A 20,916-nucleotide genomic window follows, 5' to 3' on the forward strand; every position below is an offset into this window, starting at 1 on the left:
GCCAGCAGCAGGAAAGCACCGAGGAACAGTGAACTGGCCATCGTGTTTGGTGTAAGCCAGAGACCATGAGAGGTGGGGAATGCAGTCAAAAGGTCTTCTGGGGACAGAGGGAAAGGCCTGGAGGAAGCAGCGAAGCAGCTGGGCATTTGTTCTGTAGGCCTCGGGGAGCCTTCAGTGATTCAGAGAGGAAAGTTGACGAGGTCAGAGCTGCGCTTTGGGAGGACTGACCTAGTCTCTGTGGGGGAGGGGACAAGCCAGTCCAGGACCGCAGGTCTGGACATCCGCGTGAAGGTGTGGGACCAGAGGTAGGATCTGCAGGTGGCCGAGGTCAGCAGCTAAAGAAGTTAGAGCTTAGGAAATCTCAGTACAATTTTGAGTTTAAAAAACCCAGATCTATTCCCATTCCTTCACAATGTTCAAATGTAGTGGTGGTAATTGTTTAAAAAAAAAAAAAAAAAAGAAAAGAAAAGAATTTTTTCTTTCCTTTACCTGCACAATTGGGATTTTAAACAGGGGCAGCAGAGTGCCTGGTTCAGGAATATCTCTGAGGGTCTTCACGTGGCCTTGTCATTTTAACCAGTTACACCCAGGAGGCCTTCCCGGACTTCCAAGGTCTTGCCTTTCCTCCCTTCCCTTCGTCTCTCCAGGAAAGGAGCCGGATGTGGGTAAGGAGGGCAAGGAGGGCCAGGAGCCTGCCCCGAAGCAAGACGCCCCCTCGCGTGGGGCTGCCTCCCGCGTGGCCTGCTAGGTCAGGAGGCTGTGGTTTTCTGCTGTGCGCCTTCAAGCGTGTCATCGTCCTCCCAAATGCACTCCGAGACCACAGAGGTGTTATTTAACGATTAGCAGCAGAGCCAGCTGGCTGGGGGCTCCTTTAGCGATTAGGGGATTCGGTTGGTTAACAAAAGAAGGAGCCCAGGACAGCATTGCTTTAATTACCAGAGTCGTTGCTGGAAGACAACCAGTTGCCTGCTGGAGGAAGATCTGTAAAGGTGGCTGCCCCTGAAGACGGTGGACGGTGGTACCCAGTGCCCAGCGTCTCACCTCAGATGTTCTAGACAGTTGTCAGATTCAGCCCTTGAATCCTCGGGGAGTGAAGGGAAAGAATGACTTGCGTGGGGGTCTGTGCCAGGAAATTTAACTGACTTGCTTCGCTACCCTTGAGTTAGTAGTTTTTGCCAAGAAACAGTGCAGCTGTAATTCCCAGGCAGAGGTGGCCGTGGAAATCAGAGGGCCTGAGCTCGGCTCCGCTTAGAGCAGCGCTTCCCAGGAGGCACGTCCCAGGCAGGCTTCCTAGCACCGGCTCCAGTGGCCACGGTGTCATTTCCTGGGGCCCTGGGTTGGGGAATGAAGCAGCTCGAAGCAACTCTGTGCCATGTTTCCTTCTCCCTCCTGCCCCACTGGGTTTGGGGCCTTGTTTCATAACTACTCATTGCTTCCTGGACCTTCTCCCTGGAAAAACACACTTTTTTTTTTTTTCTTTAAAGCTTTAGATCTCTCCATAGTGGTGGGTTTCTTCTCCCTTTTTACCTGGACCACCGAAGAAGGAGCCAGCTGGCGACTGAAGGGCACATTCTTCAAACAGGAGTTTTCGCAGAGGAGCACCACCCTGATTTTAATTGTCCCTCGGCCTGCTGGCTTAGGGCGTTGTGTGGGGACCACTGAGCGGTGCTTGCTCCACACACTCAAGTGAAAATACTCATTTAGCGTCTGAACAGTTAATAATATGTCTTAGAGAAATAAGGTAATTTCTTCTGAATGCTTACTTTCTAACCCCTGCAGTGGGGTGTGTCAGTTGCGTGTGAAGGTCAGTTGCCACTTCGTGGGGCCTGTCCACCACGTTGTCTGCTGACTGTGGTAGGTGGCCTTGAAGGGCCTGTAAAATAGCTTCAGAAGAAACTGTGTTTATAATGCCATCGTCGTGAGCAGCTCCAGGCCTCCCCCACTTAGTAGGCAGTGTTTGGCTGGGAGAGGAGGGTGCCTGTTGAAACTTTGGTAAAGGAGAAGTCCCTTTCCCCTCACCAGCAGAAGGGGCACTTGTGGGCGCCCCCCGCTGGGTACCTCCTGAGGCTGGTGCCGGGCACTGAGTACGGTGCAGGGACCGGGTTCAATTACCCACCTGCCTCCCTGCGTGTTCCGGAAGCAGGAGACTGGTTTCCAGGGCCTTGCTTAATACAGCTTAACGGAAGACCAGCGGGCATCATTGTTTTCTGCCGGTTCACAGAACCGTGCTGTGAGAATGGAAGAGAAAGGAACACTGTTGTGTACCCTGAATGGAGAGCGGGGTGTGCGTGTACAGGGTCATTGACAAAAGACTGAGGCCTCCCTTGGCTTGTAAAGAGAGGACCTGATCATAGATGGCAACCCTGGACGAGCGGGGATCCCTGGACCTCATCTTCCACCACCTTGGAGGGTTGAGACTTCTGTGGATGGTTGTAGCAGTAATAATTTTGTGACAGTTGCAGCAAATTGGACTCAGTCTTGGGTGTACCCCTAGGCTTCAGTAATGGGATGAAAATAATTGACTGCCTGTTCCTGCCTCCCAGAGGGCCCGTGTCTGGGGAGTTCGTGCTGGGCTGCGGGGAGAGAACCCGGGGCGTGGGGAGCTTGCTCTGTGATGGTCCTGGGGACAGACGTGCTCGCTGACAACGAACCTTTGATACTTGAAGTGCCTACAGCACCTTCCTCTTCAACAGTCTCTTCTATGCTTTCATTTCCCCAAGCAAGGTCCCTTAGAGAGAAGACGTGTAGCTCATCTTACTTCAGAAAAATAAATGATCTTGCTTTTTTAATTGAAGTATAGTTGATTTACAGTGTTGTGCCCATCTCTGCTGTACAGCAAAGTGACCCAGTTACACACGTGCAGACATTCTTTTTTTTAATATTCTTTTCCATTATGCTTCATCACAGGAGAGTGAATATAGCTCCTGTGCTATACAGTAGGACCTTGTTGTTTATCCATTCTTTCTTTTAGTATATATATTTTATTTATTTGTTTGTTTGTTTATTTTTGGCCGCGTTGGGTCTTTGTTGCTGCGCGCCGGCTTCCTCTGAGAGATGACTTCAGCCCCTTCCTTTGCTTCTTTGCCCAGGCACTAAACCAGTTTAGTTCCTTGAGCCTGTGCAGTTCTGCCCCGAGACGCAAGGTGTGTTGACTGTGAGGCCTTGTTGCGGGATGAGGTTCGAGCACTGGGGACAAAATGATCGTTACAGGCCATTTGTGTCAACAGCGTTTATGCCTCTATGTGCGCTTGCAACGCAAGCAGGAGCTCATTTGCAAGGCTGCCTTTGTGGAGCTGCCTTTTGATCAGTGATTGCCTGTGTTAATGTTTCAGTAAGCTATTGATTTCTGCAACAGCTTTTGTTCCCTGAATTTATGTGCAGTGGGTCTCCACTGCACACGCTATGCATGTTTGATTAAAATTCAATTGACTTCATTCCTGGTGAGGCCTCGAGCTGCTTCACTCCCTATTTGTAGAACGAAAGCTTTCCCCGACATATTCTTTTGTTTGTGCTCACGACCTAGCCACCCATGCAGTCACCAATATACTGTTTCTAATCCTCCTAGATTTGCTCCATTCCAATGTTTAATCCCTTCCTAGACATTACAGTGGTTGAGAGGCAGCTGATAAAACCTGGTCTGGATTCTTTTCTTTTTTTTTTAGTCAACTCATCGATGTATGGTGTGCATACCATATAGATCATAAAAATGCATCCACTTAAAGTGCACAAGTTCAGTGAGTTTTGACAACTGTATACATCCATGTAACACCACCATCGATTTATAGAACCGGCCCCATCACCCCAAAAGATCTCCGTTGCCTACCCCTCATGCTCCAGACTCCAGACAACCACTCATTTGCTTTTTGTGATTATAGATTTGTCTTTTCTAGAATGGAATCATACAGTCTGTATGTACCCTTTGGTGTTTGGCTGCTTTCATTCAACATGATGTCTTTGAGATTCATCCATTGGTCGTATCCATCAGTAGTTTGTTCCTTTTTACTGCCAAGTGGTATTCTTGTGCGTGGGTGTACCATAATATGTTTATCCGTTTTCCCGTTGAGGGGCTCTTTGACTTGTTCCCAGTTTTTGGCTATGAAGAGTAAAGTTTTAATGAACACTTGTATAAAAGTCTTCGTGTGCACATATGTTTTTATTCCTTTGGGGTAGACACCTAAGAGTCGAATCATTTGCTAGGTCGTATGGTACATATTTGGCTTTCTAAGAACTGCCAAACAGTTTTACAAAGTGGTTTGACCATTTTACATTTCCACCAGCAGTGTATGAGATTTCTCGTCACTCCCCTATCTTCCCGAATTTTGAAATTTATATTCTTTCATTTTAATGTCAACAGTCCTTCAGACTTGGTCATTTTGATCCTTGGTACTCAGATGGTGGAATCTGTTCCGGGCTCCTTGTTTAAAAGCTGTTTCTATTTTATTTTACTTTATTTTATTTTATTTTTGGCTGCGTTGGGTCTTCGTTGCTGTGTGCAGGCTTTCTCTAGTTGTGGCGAGCGGGGGCTACTCTTCATTGTGGTGCGCGGGTTTCTCATTGCGGTGGCTTTTCTTGTTGCGGAGCGCGGGCTTCAGTAGTTGTGGCGCACGGGCTTAGTTGCTCCGCAGCATGTGGGATCTTCCCGGACCAGGGCTCGAACCTGTGTCCCCTGCGTTGACAGGCGGATTCTTAACCACTGCGCCACCAGGGAAGTCCCCATACCATCTTTTGATACCATTTGAAACTTTCAGAACATTCATGTGTGAGAAATGGAAAGGATCCCTCATAACCATGTGAGTCAGTGGCGTACACGGACCAGGGCTGTGCAGAAATGTCAGGGCGGCTCTTGTTCACAGCCTTCAGGTCAGACCGAGGTGTGACAGAGACACTGGTGGTCATGCCTCCCCTCCAGGTTTCTCGCCCATTTTTGTTTCCTTCCACCTCCTCTAGCTTCACACATCCCCTTACATCCGAGGCCTCTGTCACCCTTGACCCCTAAAACAGCTTCAGCTAAAGGCGGAAGTGGGAGGAACAGGAACCACTTTGGATTTCCTCATTCTTTTTTCCAGCCCTGGGATTGGGCCATGATTTACTGCACCAGCTGCCCTTTTGAACTGAAGAAGCATGCCACTCTGACACAGTGCTTGAAGGGTGATAGTGACCTGCCTTGGCTTCTGTTCTGTGTTTTCTCATAGGAAAACCAGAACCAGGTCACTTTTATGTCAGCACAGGTCTCTTAATCCCCTAGTGGATTTATGAGTTTGAGCCCGCCAACAGCAAAAGATCAGTATAGATAAATGACTTTCTAAGTCAGGAAGGTAGGAAGTAAAGAGGCAGAAGCCGGGAGGTTTCTTAGATCGTAACCTTAGGGGCTCAGGATACTCCACTCACCATGAGGACCATCATATAGCCTGCATTTGTGGTCTAGCATGTAATAGACAAGGTAGAAATCCAAGGGCAATTCCTACATTTTCCCTTGTTGTTCAGTTACCATCTCATGGAACTGAAAAGGGGGTGGGAAGCGTCCTTGGTGGCTGGTTCCTGGCCTCCTTGGCCTGGGGTCGTGTTTCATCTCTTAAAACACTGGCAATCCCTAGCATTTCGTTCAGTGGTGCTTGGAAAGACTAAAGCACAGCCACAGCTCCAAGAGATACAGGCTGTAGCCTTGTGGGAACTGGTCAGGAGTCCTTGAATCACAGATCCTTTAAGGGTCTGATGACAGCTGTGGTTCTGTGTCTTAGAAAATGCACAGAGATGGGACTTTCCGGGTGGCGCAGTGGTTAAGAATCTGCCTGCCAATTCAGGGGACATGGGTTCGAGTCCTGGTCCGGGCAGATCCCACGTGCTGCCGAGCAGCTAAGCCCGTGTGCCACAGCTACTGAGCCTGAGCTCTAGAGCCCGCAAGCCACAACTACTGAGCCCACATGCCACAACTACTGAAGCCCACGTGCCTAGAGCCCATGCTCTGCAACAAGAGAAGCCACCTCAATGAGAAGCCCGCGCACCGCAACGAAGAGTAGCCTCCGCTCGGCGCAACTACAGAAAGCCCACGCGCAGCAACAAGGACCCAATGCAGCCAAAAAGAAAAAAAAAAAAAAAGAAAATGCACAGAGAATCCAGCTCTCAGTAGTGAGTACTCAGCACACATGCGTCACCTGCTTTGCGGAAGCCATTTCCCCACCTCAGATCTGCCCCCTCCTCTCCCAGCTTACTTGCCGTTGGGTTCCCAGGCCGTTCCTTCTAGGGGTGTGTTCACTGAAACCTCATCTGACTGGGCACTCCACCAGTCCCAGGAGTTCGTCGTGTGGTACCTGTGCTTCGCTGTCTCTTTCAGTCTCCTCAACCCTGGTCTTCCCAGCTAGACCTCAGGTCACTGGAGGACAGAATCTTCGCTTCTCTTTTTTGGCCCCTCCATTCACAAGGCGGAGAGCCTTCTGTGAGGCAGAGTGGGCTTTGGCCAAGTAGCTCCCACCTTCAGATGTGGGACGCACCACCACACACCCCCTGCCACCCCCCTGCCAGGGACACGTCCCAAGATACCATCTGTCAGGTTAACTGACTTTCTACAGTATTGATTTAATTAGGGAAGATCAGTGTGATCGAGGCTCTCTCACTGTTTTAACTGTTTTTTTTTTTTTTAAATAAATTTATTTAATTAATTTATTTTTGGCTGCGTTGGGTCTTCATTGCTGCACACAGGCTTTCTCTAGTTGTGGTGAGTGGCGGCTACTCTTCATTGCAGTGCGCAGGCTTCTCATTGCAGTGGCTTCTCTTGTTGCGGAGTATGGGCTCTAGGCGCGAGGGCTCAGTAGTTGTGGCTTGCAGGCTTTAGAGCGCAGGCTCAGTAGTTGTGGCGCACAGGCTTAGTTGGTCTGCGGCATGTGGGATCTTCCCGGACCAGGGCTCGAACCCATGTCCTCTGCATTGGCAGGCAGATTCTTAACCACTGCACCACCAGGGAAGTCTGTTTTAACTGTTTTTTAAACATTCCAAGTAGAGGCACTTTATCTTGGGGTGTTTGTTTTAAGAAAACGGTCTTTTGTCAGCCAGGGTTAGTGGAACACACCATACGACCGTCCCCCCCCCACCCCCACCCCCGTGTGTGTACACGTACAGTGTGCCCGTTGAGCCCCTTGGGGCTGGGAGTGCCAAAAACGCTTTTTTTTTTTTTTCAAGTTGAATTTGGACTCATGTCCACTTGCTGTGTTTTTTAGAAAGATGTCTTGCCTCCCGTTCTTTTGGGCCATGCATGAAACGAGGAGCTCCTTTGGCCTGAAACACTGACCTGGTGACACGTGGCCTTTCATCTCCACCCAGCGCCACTGTGTGCTGTGTCCGCTCTTAACCTTTTTCGCCAGCCCCCGGTCTCGCCTTCAGCACCCAGTGCCGGCTTGTCTGGGGTGGGCATTCGGCTGTAGAGCAGTTTGCCTGGGTTTGGGGTCTGTTCTTCCTGACCTTCCTCCTGGCCCCAGTTCCTGCCACCTCAGTTGTTTGCTTTGGTTTCTGGAATGGTCTAACTGGCCGGGTATTTCCGTGTCGCCCCTGTGTGGATTCACTGAAACGCTGTGAAGAGATCATCCTCTGTGTGTGCACCCATGCACACGCGCGCGCGCACACACACACACACACACACACACACACACACACACACACACACAGCTGGAGGGCAGGGGTCTTCCTTTCTGTCAGCGATTTATTGATGCACCTCCAGTGCTTAGAACAGTGGCGGCATCTGCACATAGTACGCACCCAGCAGATACCTGTTGAGCAAATGAATGTTCCTGATGTCTAGAAGTTAACGCTCCAAGGGGCTGGCCCCGGTGGCCTGGCAGCTCTGCAGGTGTGTCCTGAGGGAGCCCAGGCCTCCAGACAGCTGTCGTAAAGCCAGCCTCTGCTCCCGGCACCAGAGGGCAGTGCTGGGGCGAGGGCGCTTCCCTCACAGCCGGCCCTTCTTTCGTGCAGGGAGAACTGATCACCTTCTATTACTACTGGAAGAAAACCCCGGAAGCAGCCAGCTCCCGGGCTCACCGCAGGCACCGCAGGCAGGCCGTGTTCAGGAGGATTAAGACCCGCACTGCGTCCACGCCCGTCCACACGCCCTCCAGACCCCCGTCCAGTGAATTCTGTAAGTGGGGGCTTTGCACACGCAGCCACGTGTCCCAGCTGTGGGTGGGCCTGCTTTCGTGGGCGTCCCTGGCACAGCTTGTGTGTGTGTGTGTGTGTGTGTGTGTGTGTGTGTGTGTGTTTGAGTGTGTTACAAAGCCTGACCTAAGTGTCTCACTGACTCGGGGGATTTGGTAGGGAGAGTTTTACAAACTATTCGTACATTTAGATTTTCCTTAAACTCGACATCATCTTTTACAAAAATGTAAGTCTTGGCCTTGGCCTGAGGCGTTATTGATGGCTTCAGAGGACGTTTTCCCTTAGCCGATGGTGTACTGCACTTACGTTGTGGTTGCAGTAAGATCAGATTAACGTTTTCTTCTTTTTCCTACTACTTTATTGGGATTCTTCTCTTGGTCCCGTGTGACTTGCAATCTGATATGACAGTGAAGCCCACACCTTCTTAACCTCTGAAAACTAGAGTAGGGCCTTGGGGTTCTGCCCTGGCCCAGGGCACTCAGCCTGAGGGTTGCGTATGTTGCTCATGCAAACAAGAAATAATCCAGTAGGGCCGGAGGGGCTACGGCTTGATGGAGAGGGAATTCCTCAGGATGTCAGGGAGGGCGTCACAGGTGCACTTTGCCCTGTTCACGTCCACCAGCTGTGGGCATCAGTGCCAGCCACCCCAGGATTGAGGCGTGACAGCAGCCCCCCGCCCCAGAGTGGCAGGGCAGACCCTTGAGTACCACCCCTCATACACGAGCTCTTCGTTCCGGTGGCTGGGCCTGAGAAATTCAGAGTGGTCCTTTGTGAACAGTGCCGCACCCAGCCTGCTGGGCCACTCTGACTGTTGGCTCAGAGCCTGGGGCAGGTCAGAGGGGACAGGCGGTCCCAGTCTTGGCCCAGCATGATGGTGTCCCCCCCACCCCTTGTGTGCCCACCATGCCCAGTGGACCTGAGCTCGGCCAGTGAGGATGACTTCGACAGCGAGGACAGCGAGCAGGAGCTGAAGGGCTACGCCTGTCGCCACTGCTTCAGCACCAGTAAGCGGGGCGTGGGCGCAGGGGCCCTTCGCGGGAGCAGGCAGGCTCGGCCACTGCCGGTTCTGCGTGTTTGGGGGATCGGATTGGGGGCCTGTCTGGGCAGTCCTTGACTTGACATTTGCACTGTCTTCAGGGTTACTTGGAAAGTTGAAGATCTTTGTTTTACTTGACTCTCCTGTTAGCGTTCAGGATGGAGTGCCGGCCAGTGGGTAGGACAGGCTTGTTCAAGGTCGGGGCCTGTGTTCCCTGGGAGCCTGCTGCCAGCTCTTCCTGGGTCTCCTGAGATGAGGCGCGGGTGGTGGGTAGTCCTGAAGTCCTCTCTGTTCCAGGGGGAGAGCAGGGCGACACTAGTACCTCTGTGGTCTGGGTGACAGGTGTTTGTCCAAGCCCAGCGCTGCATGGTTCTCGTGACGCCGGGGTCAGCTGAGCCCATGAAAGGGCCTCCCTGCTCCGATGTCTGTCCCCAGGGGCGCTGGTTGTTGAGGTCGGCACCCCCGCCCCTCTTCCCTCTCACAGCCTCCAAAGACTGGCACCACGGGGGCCGGGAGAACATCCTGCTCTGTACAGACTGCCGCATTCACTTCAAGAAATACGGGGAGCTTCCCCCCATCGAGAAGCCCGTGGACCCCCCACCATTTATGTTCAAACCTGTGAAAGAGGAAGACGATGGGCCCAGTGGGAAACATAGCATGAGGACACGGCGGAGTCGTGGCTCGGTGAGTCCCCGTGGCCCGGCAGCCAGACCACTTCTCCAGGTTCCTAGCAGGCTGGGGGCTTGCACCCATCAGGAGGAGGATGGCAGGTGTGTTTCGTTTTGGGTAGAGAAACAGACCCCCGAAGGTGAAATTATTTGCCCGAGGCACTAATGAGCTTTGCCTGTGGGGCTGGGAAGAGCGCTCTGCTCTCTCCCTGCCTTGCCTCTTCCCTGGGGAGCTGGTAGACCAGTGTGAATTGCTGTACCCCCGTCTCCCCGAGCCCCCGTGGCTCTGCAGAAGCATGCCGACGGCCTGGTGGTTTTAGGGGCTGAGCTGCGTTATCTGACAGCTCGTCTCTTCCGTCCTGTCAGGTGAAATCAGCAAGTGTGTGTGTTTGGATCTGGTGGGAGGAGCGGGAAGTTAACATGGAGCAAACAGAAAGGGTGAGGTGACTTAAAACTGATTTTAGGTGTAACTGTCCCTCGGGGGCATGCGCAGAGTAGGGCCGCCCTCGTGACTTCTGCCCTCAGCCAGGCTCGCCTCATTCAGGACAGTCCCTGGAGACGAGCGCTTCGGGTGCAAACTGAGAATCGCTCTCTTTTCCACGTAAACCCACCCGTTCACCCCTCCTTCCTTCGCTCCGTGGTGACCCCCGTGCAGCCAGGGACAGCCAGGGGTCCCCGTGGTTGGCCAGGGGCTGGGATTTGACGCGAGGCTGTTGGTGGACCTGCTCTGGAGGCTCCAGCCTGGGAGCGGGGCTCAGGTGGCCGGTGTGGGCACTGGGGTCCAGTCTCACCAGCCTCCGGTTGGGGTGGGCAGATGTCTACACTGCGCAGTGGTCGGAAGAAGCAGCCAGCCAGCCCTGATGGTCGCACCTCGCCCATCAATGAAGACATCCGCTCCAGCGGCCGGAACTCCCCCAGCGCTGCCAGCACCTCCAGCAACGACAGTAAAGCAGAGACGGTGAAGAAGTCGGCCAAGGTGAGGTGCTGGGGCAGTGGTGGCAGCTGCTGGGCCCCACCCTCCCCTTGAAGCCCCGGCTGCTGGAGTCGGTGCTCAGCTTCCCCGTGTCCCTCGGTCATTCGTGGAGCCTCCTGGGCACCGGCAGTGCCTTGGCCTGGGGCCTGAAGAATGGGGGTCCACGCGGTTCCCAGCACGGACCTTTGGGGGCCACCTCTGCCTTGAGTTTCCTATCCCCAGATACTTGTTCCTTCCTGGGTCCACTGGCCCCTTCCAGAGCTTTCTTGTTTTGGGGGATGGAGCGTGGCATGCGGGGGACCAGGTGTCAGCAAGCAGTTGTCACCCCGCCCCCCCGAGGCTGCTGGCCCATCCTCCCTGAGCCTGAGTCTCCTTGTGGGCTTTCCCACCTCAGAAGGTGAAGGAGGAAGCCTCGTCCCCTCTCAAGAGCACCAAGCGCCAGCGGGAGAAGGTGGCCTCTGATACAGATGAGGCCGACAGGACCAGCTCCAAGAAGACAAAAACCCAGGTGAGGTTTGTGGCTGAGCCACGCTGACGACAGGTGGAAGCTAATGTCCCTCAAGAAGCCCCAGCCCAGATTCTCCCTGAGCGGAGGTCGTGTCCCGTCTCCCAGGGAGGGGCCTAGAGAGCGGCCCCCGAGACTGGCCGGGTCAGGGCAGGAGCCGTGGTCCCCGGAGCCACGCGTGCTGCCTCATCTGCCAAACCTCACTGTGCGGCAGGGCAGAGGGCGCCCCAGCTCCCCCTAGAGCGTCCGCCCTCCCCTCTCTGGCCCTAGGAGATCAGCCGGCCCAACTCGCCGTCCGAAGGCGAGGGAGAGAGCTCGGACAGCCGCAGCGTCAACGATGAGGGCAGCAGTGACCCCAAAGACATCGACCAGGACAATCGTAGCACGTCCCCCAGCATCCCCAGCCCCCAGGACAACGAGAGCGACTCCGACTCCTCGGCCCAGCAGCAGATGCTGCAGGCCCAGCCCCCGGCTTTGCAGGCTCCCGGTGGGGCCGCTCCAGCTCCCTCCTCGGCCGCGCCGGGGACCGCCCAGCCGCCCACGCCAGGGCCCACACCCGCCGCCGCCGCCACCGCCCCGTCGCAGGGCTCCCCGTCGACCTCCCAGCCCCCCAGCCAGCCGCAGGCCCCCTCGGCTCCCGCTCCCCACGCCCACGTCCAGCAGGCGCCCGCCCTGCACCCACAGCGGCTGCCCTCACCGCACCCCCCGCTGCAGCCGCTGACCGGGCCGGCCGGCGCCACCCCAGGCCCGCCCCACCCCCAGCCCCCCCTGCACGGTCAGGGCCCGCCCGGCCCTCACGGCCTCCAGGCCGGGCCGCTGCTGCAGCACCCAGGCCCCCCGCAGCCCTTCGGCCTCCCTCCGCAGGCCTCCCAGGCGGCGGCCCACCCTCACGCCTCCCTGCAGCCGCCTGCCTCTCAGTCGGCGTTGCAGCCCCCGCAGCCCCCTCGGGAGCAGCCCCTGCCACCCGCGCCCTTGGCCATGCCCCACATCAAGCCCCCGCCCACCACACCCATCCCCCAGCTGCCGGCGCCCCAGGCCCACAAGCACCCGCCTCACCTCTCGGGGCCCTCGCCCTTCTCCATGAACGCCAACCTCCCGCCCCCTCCGGCCCTGAAGCCCCTGAGCTCCCTGTCCACGCACCACCCGCCCTCGGCCCACCCCCCTCCCCTGCAGCTCATGCCCCAGAGCCAGCCTCTGCCCTCCTCCCCCGCCCAGCCCCCCGTGCTGACCCAGAGCCAGAGCCTGGCCCCTACCTCCCACCCCCCTGCGGGCCTCCACCAGGTGCCCTCCCAGCCCCCGTTCGCCCAGCACCCCTTTGCCCCTGCGGGCCCTCCTCCCATCACCCCTCCGACTTGCTCCTCCACCTCCACTCCCCCGGCGGGGCCTGGCCCCTCGGCCCAGCCACCCTGCTCTGCCCCCGTCGCTGCGGGAGGCAGCGTAGCTGGGGGGACAGCCTGCCCGCTCCCCACCGTCCAGGTCAAGGAAGAGGCCCTGGACGAAGCTGAGGAGCCCGAGAGCCCCCCTCCCCCGCCTCGCAGCCCGTCCCCTGAGCCCACCGTGGTGGACACCCCCAGCCACGCCAGCCAATCGGCCAGGTATGGGTCCCCGGGAACCGGGCACGTCCGGGGCAGGGACAGCTGGGCACCTGGGGCCTCGGCAGGGACCCCAGCGAGACACGGGGCTTTTTCAGGTTCTACAAACACCTGGACCGGGGTTACAACTCCTGTGCGCGGACAGACCTGTACTTCATGCCTCTGGCGGGATCCAAGCTGGCCAAGAAGAGGGAGGAGGCCGTGGAGAAGGCCAAGCGGGAGGCCGAGCAGAAAGCGCGCGAGGAGCGGGAGCGCGAGAAGGAGAAGGAGAAGGAGCGCGAGCGCGAGCGGGAGCGGGAGCGGGAGGCGGAGCGAGCGGCTGTGAGTCGGACGGGCAGCCTGCGCGGAGGGCTCCCGAGGGCTGGTCCCCGCGCTCGCTTCGGGGGTGGGCCGCCACCGCCTGGCGTCCTCGCAGCAGCCGCCCGCCTCACCTCTGTGTCCCAGACACGCGGACCCATCCGGGCCCCGGGTGCCCCGCCCCTGCAGGGCCCGGACCTCGGCTGGGCCGGGTCTGGGTCTGGGTCTGGGTCTGGGGCGCGGGGGGACCCAGTTGGCTGGGCCGGCGGCTGGGCGCGCCCAGCCCTCACAGCCTCTTTTCCTTTAGCAGAAGGCCTCCAGCTCGGCGCACGAAGGCCGCCTCGGCGACCCCCAGCTCGGTGGTCCCGGCCATATGCGGCCCTCCTTCGAGCCCCCGCCCACCACCATCGCGGCTGTGCCCCCGTACATCGGGCCCGACACGCCGGCCCTCCGGACTCTGAGCGAGTACGCCCGGCCCCACGTCATGTCGCCCACCAACCGTAACCACCCCTTCTACGTGCCCCTCAACCCCACCGACCCGCTGCTGGCCTACCACATGCCCGGCCTCTACAACGTCGACCCCACCATCCGCGAGCGGGAGCTCCGCGAGCGGGAGCTCCGGGAGCGTGAGATCCGGGAGCGCGAGCTGCGGGAGCGGATGAAGCCGGGCTTCGAGGTGAAGCCCCCGGAGCTCGACCCCCTGCACCCGGCCGCCAACCCCATGGAGCACTTCGCCCGGCACGGCGCCCTCACCATCCCCCCCGCCGCCGGCCCCCACCCTTTCGCGTCTTTCCACCCTGGCCTGAACCCCTTGGAGAGGGAGAGACTGGCCCTGGCGGGCCCCCAGCTGCGGCCTGAAATGAGCTACCCGGACAGACTGGCGGCCGAGCGCATCCACGCCGAGCGCATGGCCTCGCTGACCAGCGATCCCCTGGCGCGGCTGCAGATGTTCAACGTGACCCCGCACCACCACCAGCACTCGCACATCCACTCGCACCTCCACCTCCACCAGCAGGACCCTCTCCACCAAGGTGGGGGCTCCAGGGAGCCAAGGGCAGAGGACGGGCCGGGGGGCGCGGCCGAGAGGTCTGCGGAGAGCGGGGCTTAGCAAGCCCCCGTCCTGCAGCGCCTGCTCTGCTGGCCGCCTTCGGGTCCTGGGGGTGAAGGGCCCGGGAGGCAGCCCTGGGGAGGGTGCCAGTCCAACGAGCTGGGAGGAGGGACGCTGGCTGGGGCAGGGCTGGAGCGGCCCTGGGGTTCCTGTGGACCTGAAGGCACGGGAGGGCCTGGGGCAGTTGGCCAGGCGGGCTCTGCTGATCCAGGGTCCTGGATGAAACGAGGTTGGGGAGGCTCTGCCTGTGGGCGCGCGGAGGAGGAGGAGGAGGAGGAGGAGGAAAGCCGTGGCCAGCTCTTCACTTTGCGGCTCTCCAGGGCTCCGCTGTAGGGGCGGGGAGGCCGCGGAGGGCGACAGCTACTTTGGGTCGGGGTTGCTGGTGGCCCTGGTGACCAGAAGCCAGCCGTGGAGAGGAGCAGGTCCCTGGGAGTTGCCGCCAAGAGGGCAAACGGCGAGAGACCGCCCAGAGCCCTGCGCCACCTGCATGTGCACTTCTGCCCCTTTTCCTAGGTTCAGCAGGCCCAGTTCACCCGCTGGTTGACCCCCTGACCGCTGGCCCGCACCTGGCTCGCTTTCCCTATCCCCCTGGCACCCTCCCCAGCCCTCTGCTTGGACAGCCCCCACATGAGCACGAGATGCTTCGCCATCCAGTTTTTGGTGAGAGCGCGCCTGGGGAAGGGGTGGGGTCCAGGGCAGAGCTGGGGTGGTGGTCTGCGCGACGGTCCCCATTCATTCATGTATTCATGTATTCAGCACATACCTCCTGAGTGTTGGGAGGCTACTTGGGAACAAGGCAGGCAGACCCCTGTCCCTAGGGAGCTGGGGGTCAGGGGTGTAAACGTGTATCAGGAGCCGGGACGATGGTGGGCAGGAAAGAGATAGCAGAGGTGCCGAATTCAAAGGAGGGCTGAGGGCAGGCCTCTGTGAGGACCAGTCAGCAGGCTGAGGAGGACGGGGCCCAGGGGCGGGGTGGGGTTCGGGAGCCGCACTTCTCTCTTGCGGGCGGGCGGGGGCTGGGCGGGGGTTCTGCTCCGGTGCTCCCTGCCGGCGAGGTGGCCTCTTGCCCGTCCCTTTGGGAGGCTCCCTCCTGATCCGAGCTCCTTCCGGCCTCATCCTGGCTTTTCTGTCTCAGAGGCTGTTCTGTGTTTGGCAGGCACCCCCTACCCCCGAGACCTGCCTGGGGCCATCCCACCCCCCATGTCGGCGGCCCACCAGCTGCAGGCCATGCACGCCCAGTCGGCGGAGCTGCAGAGGCTGGCCATGGAGCAGCAGTGGCTGCACGGACACCCGCACGTGCATGGCGGCCACCTCCCGAGTCAGGAAGACTATTATAGGTGAGGCGGGAGGGGCTGGGAGGGAGGCCAGGCTCCCACCTCCCCGACCCCCTCCCGCCCCTCCCGGCTGCACCCACACTCTGCCCCCCGCCCCGTGTCGACAAGCGCCGGACTCCTCCCCCTCGGCTCCACCCCCCCACCCCCCCACCCCCGGCCTCTTGGGCCTCCTGTGGAGCCGTCTTGAGGAGGGGAGACGGGGGGCGGGGGGGTCAGCGGTGTGGAGGCCGCCCAGGGCATCCGGGCCCTCCAGCTGCAGGCCTACCCAGGCCTGACGCTGATTACTTCTTCCGTTTTGTTTTTTTTTCCCCCCCTCTTTCCAGTCGACTGAAGAAGGAAGGTGACAAGCAGTTATGAGTTATTTATTTGTTAATGCTGTCTGTGGAAACCCCAATTCTTGGGGGAGAAGCAGGACTTTTTACATACAATAGGAGCTGCAAAAGCAAAAAGAATATCTTCTAAAGATTTCTTTATATATTTAAAAACCCCACAACTAAAAACGTATCAGCATACTAGTGTTCGTTTGTAGAGAGGATTCCTTGAGACTGGTTTGGGTCTCCCTGCATGACAGTCCCCCAGAAACTTAGTGAGGCCTGGACTGGACTGAACATTCAGAAAACTCCCCTGCAATCTTGGGGTTTGGCTTTAGTTTTCTTTTCCTTCCTTGATTTCTTCAGTAGGTGCTAGAATCCAGTTCACACCCTTCACTGTGCGTGCAGACACACTCAGTCGCGTGTGTTCCAAAACCCACAAGGTTTGCAGATAGGCAGAGTATGAGTTTGGAATCCAAGAGCTGTAATTTTTAAAAAATCTTTTATTTTAATACATTGTAGGAAATCTTCATAATTTGAGGAAGTTCTGCGCATGGCTTTTTACGTCTGTAAATAAATAATTTTAGAACAGCCTTTTTTTTCTTCCACAAACTACTATTCTGATCTATTTTTTCCAGCCATGTCACTAATTGTGAATTCCTACCAGCTGTTGACAGAATACAGAGTTGATTTTTTAATAAAAAGTTATATATAATTATCCCTTTAATTAAAGGGAACAGATGGGCGTTACTAGTTAACAAACGGGCAAAAGCTTGGGACTAGGTTTGGGCGCAGCAGGGAGCAGCCAGGGGTTTGCAGGGACAGTGTTACAAACCGTTTCTTTGTTGTGCTGCTTTGGTTTTCACTTCTGTCTGTTCCCAGCTTGTGCTTTGCCAGCGGTGCAGACATCTGTTAGCTTGAACCTCTCATCTTGCACCAGGAGCGCAGGAGTTCAATGTCCCCCATTCTGTCTCTGAGGGATCGAAAGCACATGTGTCTGTGTGTCAGATTGTAGATTTCCTTATAGATTTCTCTGCACACGCATTTGATTGTTCTGAATGAACTGCCTTTTTTAATACTTGGACAATTTCATAAACATTCTAGAAAATCCAAGAAAACGATTCCCTGCAAGTTACTCAGCACGTACGCTTGCCAAAGGGATCTGTTAGAAATCTGCTTTCTCGTGCGTGTCGTCGTTTGGATCTTCTTGTGAGGCCAGGCCATCCTTGCCACGGCCCGAGGCTGCTTTGGAGTGAGGGAGATCCCGGAGTTGGTTCGGCTGCGGGTGGCGGCCTCTGTGTTACCCCAGGAACAGGGACCCACGTCGGACAGGAAGACATTTGGCGTCCCGCTCTTCCTCCCGGAAGCAGGACGGGGGTCACAGCTGTGGACGTGGAGTGAGAGGCAGCTCCACCTGGGAGCAGGTGGCCCAGAGAGCCCGCCTCGGCTTTCTGAGTTGCCGGCGTGTTGCACTTTCTCCAGAGCAGAGGGTGGGGAAGTTGGGAGGACATTCTGCACCTGTTGATCACGCTTTCTGCCAGGACGTGACCTTTTCTGTTCCTCTTCTCTCAGCCTCTCGGGGGCTCTCTCTGCCGTGGTGCGCGGAGTTCCCGCCTGGGGGTCAGTGGACGTGGAGCGCGTCCAGGACCGGAGCCACAGAGGGGGCGGGACGAGAGGCTGGCGCTTTGACCCAGAAACCAGCAGGCGATAGCTCAGATTCAGGTTCCGGATTCACACTTGCCTCAAGGGCATTTCCAGTGTCCTCTAAAACCACGTTCGGTTTCCATTGGGACAGATAGAGGATGGTTTTGTCTGTTGAAAATGTTTGTAGGTTTTTTCTTTCGTTTTCTCTCATTCCATTTCTGCCTTAACTTTAGCTCCTTGGGGGGAGGCAAGCTCAGATGAACACTTTGTCATCGCTTGGGTGGCCACGTTGGCCAGGGGCGTTTGTGTCCCCGGGGCTAGTGACGTGCCATCAGGGCGGGCTCGCGCTCTGCGGCCTCCGCGCTGGGCCCCTTCCTTCCGGCTCCTGCACAGAAGCCCCCGCCTGCTTTTCTCCCTTTTGGTGGAACGTGACGCCTCCCGCTCAGTTACCCTCTTTTCTCTCCTCTCTCCGTCGTCCATTTCCAAAGAAGAGAGAGAGCTGAAGTACTTGGAAGTCTGTACTTGAAAACTGTCTGAAGGCGTTTTCTCCTTAGGTTTTGGTTTTCTCCCCATGTCCCCAGGTGAAGCACTGAGATTCTTCCATTTAAAAACCCACAACCCGAAACCCTCACCTGGTCAACTGCAGCGTGTGTCGGAGGCCCCAGAGGCCCCAGACCTTCACGGTGTCTTTGAAGCCCGACCCCTTGGTCTCCTTTTGGGTTTCCTCCCTTCGTTTGGAGTTGTTTTGCTTTTCCGTGTTTTATGTGTATCTTGTTCACTGTCGTCGGGTTGAGCTTCACTTCGCTGCAGCGGCAGCAGAGCGGAGTGTACATTCTGATTTGCTACGTTTATATATATCTTGAAGCTAAATGTATATATGAGTAGTTTGCCATGAGATAACACAGTGTAAACAGAGTAGACACCCAGAAATTGTGACTTCTGTGTTCTCTCCATTTGAGTATTTTGTAATTTTTTTGAAATATTTGTGGACATAAATAAAAACAAGCTACACTACAGCAGCTGCGTGTTCTCCGGTGGACTGCGTCTCATCCCTGGGGTGGGCGGGGGAGGCGTATTGGCCGTTGTCCCGACCTGGGTCCCCCCGGGTGCGGAGGGGCAGGGGGATGGTTTGGTTCTCCGCGTTGCCAGCACGCTGCTTACCCTCCGAAACAGCTTCCAGAGAGCCCCATCTGCACCGTCCAGGGGGAAGGGGCGCTCTGGCGGGTACACCGCCCTCGGGGGGAGGCTTCAACCTGCTGACTCGGGACAGTCAGGACGTGCAGTGGCTCCCCAGGCAATGGGCATTCAGTGCCCATCCGTGGGCATTGATGAATGGGCGTTCATCGACGGGGGTGATGGCGTTGGGACCAGAACACCCCCTCCTCACTGCTCCCCCTGCCGTTCGTCCTGCACCTCTAATTTGTGGGCACCCTCCGAGGTGCGTGGGCCTGTGGCTCCTTCTCTGCTGAGGAGAGGTCCGAGCCACCAGCCAGGACAGTGGCCTCCTGCTCCTGGCCGCTCCTCTTGCCTGTCCCCTCTCTGCCTCTCGCCGAGGCCTGCCGGTACCCCCAGCCCGCCTTCAGCAGCTGGAGGCGCCCTCCAGGTTGAGGATGCCCCCAAGCCCCACGGGGGAATCTTGCCCACTGACAGTGCACCGGGTGACCTGCAGGGTGTGCGTGTGGCCACGAGGGGGCAGCAGTCACCAGGTTGGGTTCGGGGCATTTCCTGAAGCTTCAAGACTGTCGTTGGAAATTTATATGCCCGCCTTTTTATCTGGGATCTGGCCATGATGATGGAGCATGAGCAACCCCGAGTGCTTATTGTTAGTAAACGATCTTCAAACCAGGCAGGGTCCGTCCGCCTGTGTTGAAGGCCTGGGGAACGGCACGTGTCGGGCACCACCTAATTTAGGGCATGAGAAAGCTTTGCCAATCGGAAGGGCCCAGGTGGCATACCCATCAATGGCCCTAGAGACACTTCCGTGCCCTCCAACAGCAGGAGCCCTGCTGGGCAGTTTGGGTAGTTGGGGGAACAAAGTGAGGGCCCTGCAGGCGTCATGGGAGGCACATGTGACTGTTGTCATGGGTCACGGATGAGAAAGTGTGATGGGGCAGCGGGGTGAGTGGGTGGAATCCAGGTGCCACCTCTGCTGGTCTCTTTTTTTCTTTTTTTTAATTTTTATTGGAATATTGTTGCTTCACGATGTTGTGTTAGTTTCTGCCGTACAGCAAAGTGAATCTGCTGTGCATATACATATCTCCCCTCTTATTTGGATTTCCTTCCCATTTAGGTCACCACAGAGCACTGAATAGAGTTCCCTGAGCTGTACAGTAGGTCCTTATTAGTTATCTATGTTATACATGGTATCAGTAGCGTATAGGGCTGTCTCTTATGTAGACCGTGCTCTTTATGAAGCTGAAGTTTTCAGTAGGTATAGATTTACAAAGTAGAAATTTAAAGAAGGTTGAATGATGAGACATCAGTGTCTGTAAATGGAGACGTAGATTTATGCCTCAGAAAAGACCCTCATCAGAGCTGCACAGGTTGTAGTAGTTTGTCAGGTGTGGACACCTGTGGCCATTGTCCCCACCTTGCTGTGCACCCATTCTGAGGCAGAGGGCCCGCTGCAACGGATCCATGAGCCCGAGAGGAAGGGTCTGATGTCTCACAGCTGTGCCCCCAGCCAGGGTCTCGGCTCTGTTGCTTCCCAGACAAGCTGGCCCCTCCTGCCCCTCCTGCCCCTTGGCCCTGTGGGTGGACGGACCCTCAGCCTGGGCACGGTGGCTCAGTCCCTCTGGTTCCCTGCAGCGTGGACTCAAAGTGGCACTTGGCAGGGCTGGGTTCACGGCTGCCACATGGGTCCTTGTCCGTGGTAAGTTCAGGTGAACGGGGCACATCACTTAGGCACCACCTGGGTAAGTCAAGGCCAGTTATCTGCAGGGCGAGGATACACAGCAGAGAGATCAGCAATGACCTTCCGAGAAGACATCAACTTCCAGGGCTGCGTGCACAGCTGTGCAATCGTGGACACGAAACAGCTGCTGAGGGAGGGCCAGGGCGGCGTGCTTCTGCCTGGACACACTCGGGGACCCTGCATCCGAGCCGCGAGCCCTGTGCCAACCTCAGGCCTTACGATCCCTGCTCTGCCCACACGGCGAGACCCAGGGCGGTGGGAGGGCACCAACACAGACCCCCGATACCACCCTCAGCCTCTCGTGGCTAACCCTGTTGGTGCAGGCGTGTTCCTGAACTCAGAACTATGGAACCAAAACAGGACCGGTTACCCAGACACCCGGGGTCAAGCGAAGG

At 57.0% G+C, this 20,916-nt stretch overlaps 1 protein-coding gene across 9 annotated transcripts in view; it reads left to right on the top strand.

Annotated features, from left to right (window-relative positions):
- Positions 1–18,623, top strand: part of RERE (arginine-glutamic acid dipeptide repeats) — a 417,780-nt gene extending 399,157 nt beyond the window's left edge. For 8 of the 9 annotated variants that reach the window (XM_082390311.1, XM_082390309.1, XM_082390315.1 and 5 more), the window contains 11 exons: positions 7,960–8,122; positions 9,051–9,143; positions 9,660–9,859; positions 10,658–10,819; positions 11,211–11,324; positions 11,592–12,916; positions 13,012–13,234; positions 13,518–14,241; positions 14,832–14,978; positions 15,475–15,655; positions 15,976–18,623. In XM_082390311.1, coding sequence (XP_082246437.1) covers positions 7,960–8,122; positions 9,051–9,143; positions 9,660–9,859; positions 10,658–10,819; positions 11,211–11,324; positions 11,592–12,916; positions 13,012–13,234; positions 13,518–14,241; positions 14,832–14,978; positions 15,475–15,655; positions 15,976–16,009 — 3,366 coding nt within the window. In that variant the 3' untranslated portion in view covers positions 16,010–18,623. The remainder of the gene's footprint in view (positions 1–7,959; positions 8,123–9,050; positions 9,144–9,659; positions 9,860–10,657; positions 10,820–11,210; positions 11,325–11,591; positions 12,917–13,011; positions 13,235–13,517; positions 14,242–14,831; positions 14,979–15,474; positions 15,656–15,975) is intronic. The other variant, XM_082390314.1, reaches the window with a different exon arrangement.
- Positions 18,624–20,916: the final 2,293 nt, after the last annotated feature.

This window comes from Balaenoptera borealis (genome assembly GCF_965194805.1).
Source record: "Balaenoptera borealis genome assembly, chromosome: 1".
Classification (NCBI taxonomy): Eukaryota; Metazoa; Chordata; class Mammalia; order Artiodactyla; family Balaenopteridae; genus Balaenoptera; species Balaenoptera borealis.